This window comes from Saimiri boliviensis, chromosome 4 (assembly GCF_048565385.1).
Source record: "Saimiri boliviensis isolate mSaiBol1 chromosome 4, mSaiBol1.pri, whole genome shotgun sequence".
In the NCBI taxonomy this organism is placed as follows: Eukaryota; Metazoa; Chordata; class Mammalia; order Primates; family Cebidae; genus Saimiri; species Saimiri boliviensis.
In genome coordinates, this window is record NC_133452.1 from 111,769,584 (window position 1) to 111,778,185 (window position 8,602).

Sequence of the window (8,602 nt, forward strand, 5' to 3'; positions counted from 1 at the left end):
AAACAAACACCAGGTAGGTATGAGAGAGAAAATACGGCTGTATAGATTAAAGATAGCTGCAAATTCTTTGCTATTCTTCCCACTGAAGGGTGGAATCTACTTCCTCTCCCCTTAGTCAGGGCTGGCTCTGTGTTCTTTTGGCCAATACAATGTAAGAGGTAACACTGTAAATTTCTTAAGTTGGGCCTCAAGAGATCTGTGGCTTTCTGTTTTTGCCTTCTTAAAAGTGCTGTTTCATCAATACATGACACTTCTCCATAATAACTTATTATTTTTCCTTCTCTTGTTCAGTGACCCCTTCCTTTGGGGAGAGGTACAGGAAAAAGAGATAAGAGTAAGAATAGGGAAGCAAAGTGATGAGGAAGAGCGGAGAAGGAGAGAGGAAGGAAATGCTGAAGAAAGCTATTAGGTCGGGTCCCAGGCTACAGTTTGACTTCCCCACTAACTCAACAACCCTTCCATACCTCAAGTTCCTCAAATATTCAACATACTTTTTTAATAGCAACAGGAATAATCAACTTATGAAAATCTAGACATACGAAGTATGTTATTTCATTCTCTTTCATTCTCTTTCCTCTCTCATTCAACACTGGTCAAAATCAGCTAATGTCTAGAAAAAAAGTAGTCAGTGAAGGAAAAACAATGCAAACTAAAATTCAAATAAAAGAGAAGACAAGCAAGGAAAGGAAGTTCTTTTTCTTTTCTCTATCTGCTAAGAAAAGAAATAATAATATCAAGTAACGTGGAATGCTTATTATAAGCCTGGAATTGCTTTAAGTAACATATATTTCCTCAATCCTCATGGCAATCTTATAAGGTAACTACAATTATTATTTTTTAGCTACAATTACTATCTTTGTTTTACAGCTGAGAAAACAGAGACGTTAAGTAACCTATCCAAGATCCTACAGCTAACAAGTAGTAGAGCCAGATGTAGAACCTCAGCATTCTGACTTTTGAGGTCATATTCTCAAAACATTTCCAGTGAAAAATCACTTTCTTTTCACCTTCCTTCCTTTCCTTCCTCCTTTCCTATCTCTTCTTTCTTCTTCCCTCCCTCCCTCTCTACCTCCCTCTCTCTCTCTCTTTCTTCCCACCTCTGTCTCCCAGGCTGAAGTGCAATGTCATGAACTGCAGCCTCAACCTTCTGGGCTAGAACAAGCAATCCTCCTACCTTGGCCTCCTGAATTGCTGGGACTACAGGTACATGCTGTAACATCTGGCTAATTTTTGTATTTTTTTGAAGAGATGGGGCCTCGCTATGTGGCCAAGACTGGTCTTGAACCCCTAGGCTCAAGTAATCCTATGCCCTGGCCTCCCAAACTGTTATCTCAGGATAACAGGCATGACCCACTGCACTTGGCTTGAAAATCACTTTCATTCCAAGTGAAGTTCTACTTTACTGTTTCCAGTAAGTACTTGAAATCATACGATAAACAGAATGTATCACTTTAACTGGGATAAAATCAGAAAATAAACATACTTAAGCAAGGAGTAAATAAAGAATAACATCATGATGTAGTTTCCAAAAGTAATGGAATCAAAAGAAAAACAGGTGTATTCCCCTAAGCAGGCAGAAACTAAAATCCCTGTTCATTTTTCATGGAATGCCAATCATTTGGGAGAAACTGTGTTTTAGTTCAACACACAGTGTGAGGTATTTACTGTCTCTAGTAAAACTGGCAAATGATTGGGTTCTGCACTGAGTTCATATATAACATAAAAGACTGGCTAAGGGGAAATGGAAAACACTTTTCATTTGGAGACAGAAGCATGTTTGCTGGTATCTGTATAGAACATTGCAAGGAACAGTTTAGCATCACTCTTTTCAATCTAAGCGATATGGTCCATAAAGGAAGACAGACTATGAAAAGGAAAACAAACTAAGGTACTTATATATGTATATTAGAAAGACAGAAAAAAGTTATTTCAGGAAAAATGGGAGAAAACGTGGGTGAAGGAATTCACTTGGTTAAAACTAGACATGAACAAGTGTAGTACAAAAATGAAGAAATGTGTGAGAGAGTAAGTAACTTGTTAGAGCCGCCAGAGAGAAAAGAGGAGGTAGAATATTAAAAGCAAGTTTATAAGAACAAGCTAGCTACCATTAATCACCTTTGTCCTATAGCCAACTCGTCTCCTAACTGGATAATCTTTTGGTCCTCTGAAGCTCTCTCCATGTAGCAGCTAATGATCTTTTTTTGCGGGGGATAGGGGGGCGGGCAGCAGGGTCTCAATTCTGTCTCCCAGGTGGGAATGCAGTGGCAGGATCACGGCTCACTGCAGCCTTGCCCTTCTGGGCTCAAGCAATCTTCCCATATAATTTTTTATTTTTTTTTTGTACACACAAGATCTCACTATGCTGCCCAGGCTGGTCTCAAACTCCTAGGCTCAAGCAATTCTCTCACCTAGGCCTCCCAAAGTGCTGGGATTACAGGTGTGAACCACCATGCCTGGCTGTTGACCTTTTCTGAAATAAATTTGATGTCACTGGCAGTATCATCTTGCAGTGCTCTCCTTGCTGACACTGTATTGTCCTCCCTTAAATTCCCCAAACATGCCGTGCTCCCCTATTTTATTCTCTCTGCTTGGAAAGCACTGCCTCTCCACCTTCTATTCTCTAATTCATCCTTCAAACCACCCTGATTAGATCCAATTCTCATGATTTCAGGTTAAGTGTCCTTTATCTGAAATGCTTAAAACTAGAAGAAATGTTTTAGGTTTCAGATTTCTTTTTTACTTTGGAATATCTGCAAATTAAATTATCCCACTGAGCATCCCAAATCCAACAATCTGAATGGATGCAATGAGCACTTCTTAGGTTGATCATGTTGGCATTCAAAAAGTTTCAAATTTTGGAGCATTTCAGATTTCTAAATTTGGGATGTTCAACTTGTATCAACAATTCACCACTGTTGTACTTGTCAATTGTAATTTTACGTTTAAGAGTATTTATTTTATTTATTTATTTTGTTTACTTTCCTCACTAGACTGGACACTCCATGAAAAAAACTGGTTTCTTCTCGCTCACCATTGTGCATCTAAGTGCAGTGCCAGGGCTACAACCTAGTAGGTGCTCAATAAATATCTGTTGACTGAATAAATGAATACAGAGGAGTAACCTGCCAAAACTGACTATCATAAGTCGACAGAGCAACCGATAGTGAACAGAAGTGAAAGAAAAGTCAAAGAGGGAAGAGGAGAGTAAAAAAATTGAACACAAGTTGTGGCCTAATGAAATCCATACAATTTTAGTGTGCTTTTGTACAAATAAAATAAGGCAGCCAGTAGGTCTCCTTTTCCCTAGAGAAGCTATAAAAAGATAGGGAATTAGAATCTCAGTAGTTACAAAGACGTAAAACATACTTCAGAGCAAAAATGTCAAACAGACATCTCACATTTAATATGACCAGTGTTATTAAGTTCCTTCTCATTCTTCTGTCTCAGTAAATGTCTATCTCAGTAAATGGCAGTACCACCAACACCTCAAGCTAAACAAAACCTTTTGATTCCTCTTATTCTAATACTCATATCAAGTCCTGTAAGCTCTACATCCAAACATATCCTCAATCTATCAACTTCTCTTCCCCAGTCTACACTGACATCATCCTAATTGAAGCCCCTATCACTTCTACCTTGACTACAATATTATCTTAATTGTCTTGCTTTTAATTTTGTCCCTTTTCAATTCATTCCAAAGAGAGCAGCCAAAGTGATTTTTTTAAAAAAGCTAAACCATATCATTATACCCCCTTGCCCCAAACTCTTCAATGGCTTCCCACTAATGAGAATGACATAAAAATTATTCATGATCCTGACTGGGAGATTTCTTGCCTCTCATATCACTCTCTTGTTTGCTTTCTACATTTCAGTCTTTTTTTTTTTTTCATTTCAGCCTTTCTGTTGATCAAATGGAACCAGGTATTACCTCTGAATCTTTACCCATATCTCCTCTGCCGTATTAGATTAAATAAAGGCAGAGTCCTTGACTATCTTCTGCACTGTACTGTAGTACACTGCCTAGTAGAGTAGGATGCTATAAATGTGATGAGCCAATGAAAACCTACTTTAGTTTTTCAAGGAGTCAATTGGAAAGTAAAGAAAGTATTATATGTAGCTGTTTTAATACGAAATCCTAGGAGCCTATGTATGGGGAAATATTTTGAACAGTTATAAATCTGATAATACAAAATGTAAGGCAAATCATGGTGGAATATTTTATTATTATTTTATTATTATTATTACAGACATATTTTCACTCATCACCCAGGCTGGAGTGCAATCGCGCGATCTTCGCTCACTGCAACCTCCGCCTTCCCCTCCCGGGTTCAAGGGATTCTCCTGCCTCAGCCTCCCGAGTAGCTGGGATTACAGGTGCGAGCCGACACACCTGTCTAATTGCTGTATTTTTGGTAAAGACTGGGTTTTACCACGTTGGTCAGCCTGGTCTCAAACTCCTGATCTCATGTTATCCGTCCATCTTGGTCTCCCAAAGTGCTGGGATTACAGGCATGAGTCAACATGCCTGGCCAGAATATTTTATTATTATTGTTAAAAGTGTAAGAAACCAAAAGAATCATGGAAAACTATGCAGAAAACATAAGTAGTACTAAATATTCGTTTGTTTGAAAAGATTCAATACCGTATATGAAAACTGGTTATAAAGTTATGAGGAACTGAAGCTGTTCCTTTCCCTTATGTTTTTTTTCTTTCTTTCTTTTTGGAGACAGAATCTCACTCTGTCGCCCAGGCTGGAGTGCAGTGGTGCCATCACTGCAACCTCTGCCTCCCGGTGCCTCCCGGGTTTAAGCGATTCTCCTGCCTCAGCCTTCGCAGTAGCTGGGACTACAAGAGCACGTCAACCATACTTGGCTAATTTTTGTATTTTTAGTAGAGAGGGGTTTCGCCGTGTTGGCCAGCCTGGTCTCAAACTCCTCAAGTGATCCGCCTGCCTGCCTCTGCCTCCCAAAGTGCTGGGATTACAGGCGTGCACTAGCGCGCCCAGACCACTTACGCTTACGCTCTAAACAAATTACCACTTGCTTGATGTAAGAAAAAGCTGAAGACATGGTAAAACTCGCACCTGTACATTCAAAGATCCTTAGATTAGGATAAACTAAAAGCAGTAGTTTGAAACTCACATTAACTCTACATCTGTGGCTTTACTTGTGCTTTTATATCCTCCCTATGTTCATCCAATTAGAATTTTAACTCCATCAGAAGCCTATAGAAGCTGGAAATCCAGGATAGCACCAAAGTATAATCATCTGCATACTGAATATAATAAGCACGAGTAAGCCATCTTTTGTTTCTAATTTCAAAACAAAAACAAAGCACATAACACTACCTGTAACACAGCTCCACCCTCTCAGCCTCTTGACAGGTATCTATTAATACGAAATGAACCCAGAAAAACTCAGAAGCTTTTCTTACTAGGAAACCTCCTGTAAAGTTCTCATCACTTTTAGATTAAAGAAGGCTGGCTTGTACGTAAAGATGTTTTCTCACTTCACGATACTCAAATAAGAATAATTAAGAAAAATTACCTCTATTATTCATTACTCTTTCACTAGACTAATATTGAGTACCTACTGTATTCCAGGCACTGTATTCCAGGCTGTTACAAAAGCAGCACCAAGGCATTCCCATGCCTCAACACCCTCCTATAGAACCTGTTACCCTAGGGGTTTTCTTAATTTTAAGTTAAATTGTTCTTTGTTAATTCAGTAATGTTTCTGAAACATACTAAAAAAGGTTATATTTTAAGGCTTATGACATATTGCAATGAAAATCATATTTGCAAAATTATCCAGAGTAGTTAATTCTTTTTAACAAAAAGAATGAATCTCTAAGCAGCAGAGAGTCATTTTGCTAAACAAATTTATAAACTCACTCACCAATGCAAACACTAAACCCGTAGTCAAATGAAGTAATATAAACACTTCTTGGTCCACAGTTACAACAACATTTAGCTCTATTTTGGGGGTCCTTATATATCGGCCGAAAAATCAATATTGCTCCCTATTACCACCATCCCCAACAAAAACATATTTTTGTTTTTCTTGAGACTGGCTTAGCCTACTCACAGCAAATGTTTAACTTTCCTCACAAGTGAATAAACACTCAAATTCTGTCAATAAGCTTTTGTTACAGCCCCAAAATTGACACTGTAAACGTTACTCTTTTCCCAGATAAATTATTTCTATAGAATATTTTTATAAAAACACATTCTGAAAGATGATCAGACAAGGCCAGGCCTAATCTGGAGGCTGGCTGCAAAAGGAAGCCTGAAACTGAGGAACAGACGAGAGCGCCTAAAACACACCTCCATGAAACTGTCTGTCCCCTCCCTATTTAGACTGGTCCCCAGTGGCACCCAACCTTAGCAATTTGAAACTTTTCATGAACGCCAAACAAGATGTGAACGCAGGCTACCCTCATCCTTAGGCCACTACCCCAAAATTTTTTTACATGTCAAAGACTTCAGCGCGCACTCTCAAAGGACGCCCACCCACTCCGGCTCGCAGCTCAATCCACCCGCGCCCCCCGAGCCGAACCGGCTCGCAGAGGAGCCACTGGCCGGGGCCGACTCGAACCCGGCGCGCTCGCGGCACATCCCTCCCCGTCATCGCTCACCCCTCGTACTTCGCCGCCCCCCACCCCCCGAACCCACCCAGCGCAGATAACTGAATATCCGGGGTTCTGGGGGCCACGTTTTCCCGTATACCCTCACTCCTCCCCGCAAGGGCAGAAACAGACGTACCTTCCAGAAAAGTAATCTCCCCGGCGCTGACGCCGCTCTTGCCGGCCGCCATCTTCCTCCTCCCACGCCGCCTCCTTCTTAATCCATGGCCCACACCGCCGCCGTGCTCGCCGGGATGGAGGGCCGCGCCGGAGGAGGGTAGCCGCCGCAGGGTTGCGGGCCTCGGGCTCGGCCGTCAGGCGGGCGGCGCTCCCACGTTCACGGGCCTACACAAAAGCGGGCCGGGCGCGCCCCGGCCTGTCCGCGGGCTGGCGGGCGGCGAGGCCCGCGGCCCGAGCTTCTCCTCAGGCCCCTCCGGGGGAACGCGAGCGGCGACGACGGCGGCGGCGCTTCCCGGGCCCGGTGCCTCTCGGCCCGCGACTCCCCATCCACCGCCCACCCAGACTGCCTAAGAAATCTCCCCCAGCCGCGGGTTCCCAAGAAAGAAGGACGGAGGCGAGCACACAAACACGCCTCCCTCCGTCCCAGGCCGTAAAATGGCCGCGCCCGCCGCGCCGGAGCGGCGAGGTCGCTGCGGCCGTCAGGCGCCTCCGGGCCCCTCGCTCCTTCTGCAGCCGCCGCCGCTACGGCCGTCCGCCCACCCCGCCCAGGCGTGAATGCATCAGCGGAGGCCTTTACGACTGTCCATGTGGACAGGGGTGGGTCCCCTGCCACCGCCTCGCGTCGGTCGCCACGGCAGCTTTAGCCGCGGCCGCTGCCGCTCCTCCCCCACGGGCGCCGGAGCTGCCGCCCGGCTCCCGCCCCCGCCCCGCCGCCGCCGCCGCCGCCGCCGCCGCCCCCAGCGCGGCTCCCCCTCGGCAGCCCCGGCTCGGCTCGCGGGCAGAGCGGGCTGCGGCGCCGTACCCGGCCCTGACTCGGCGCCCGCCGCCGGGGCTCTTGGCAGGGCCGGCCTTTCACGGCACCGGCTCGGCCCAGGCGACGTCGGTCCAGAACCCCCGCCGCCCAGGGCCCCATGGCAAACCTGGCGTGTGCGCGTCTGCGGGCGGCGACGGGTTTGCGCCTCGGGTACCGCAGATGCCCAAGAAATGTGAAAATGTCATTGCTTGAGAAGGCCCTAGAATTTCAAGCACAGCCAGCTGAAGAGAAAAGGTAGTGCGGTACTGAAATCACACGTGTAGTAAATGATTTGTGGTCTACATTTAATTTTAAAGATGTTTCCAGAATAATGTATCAGGAAAGATCCTACCAGTCAGCTTTAAACGGCAGTGTTAAAAAAAAATAGTCCCTTGTCATTTATGTGTCTGAGAGTTCAAAAACCATAACTTACAAGTCAGGTCTTTTTTTTTTTTTTTTTTTTTTTTTAACATCTTTTCCTATAATTTTTTTTCATATTATAAAAATAACATTCTCATTCAAGGAAATAAAAGCACAGAAAATGATTGTTTCCCCATTGAAACTCAACTCCTTTAGGTTTGTAGTCCTCCAATAGCATTTTTTTTTTTTGTCTTTCAGTATCTTTCTTTTAAAAACAAAAACGAGCAAAAATCTGTGCTAAATATCAGTGAAAACTCAACACCAATTAAAATGATGCAAAAAATCAATAAGATGAAGTGCAGTCTTTGGGGAATGGACTGTTCTAATTCCGTTATCCTGTTAACGAAGGCCTAAGCAGAAAACCTTGTTTTTTAAAACGTCTTTTAAAATCTTTTCCTAATGTGAACCAATATTTCCTGATTAGCAAGAGTAGTGTAATGAATATAAATTTATTATAATTTATTTTTGTTGCCTAAGGTTATTGCATGATCCTGTTGTGCTGTTCTATGACATCGTCTGTGCCAATGACAGTATAATACTGAGATGTGTAGGTAATAGGCAGATGTGGGTCAATGGCCATTTGTG

At 43.4% G+C, this 8,602-nt stretch overlaps 1 protein-coding gene across 3 annotated transcripts in view; it reads right to left on the reverse strand.

The window, feature by feature from the left end:
• The window catches only part of SENP6 (SUMO specific peptidase 6), a 120,210-nt gene extending 112,732 nt beyond the window's left edge, over window positions 1-7,478 (reverse strand). For all 3 annotated transcript variants that reach the window (XM_039467482.2, XM_039467481.2, XM_039467480.2), the window contains exon 1: window positions 6,764-7,478. In XM_039467482.2, the coding sequence (XP_039323416.1) occupies window positions 6,764-6,815 (52 nt within the window). In that variant the 5' untranslated portion in view covers window positions 6,816-7,478. The remainder of the gene's footprint in view (window positions 1-6,763) is intronic.
• Between the last annotated feature and the right edge of the window lie 1,124 nt (window positions 7,479-8,602).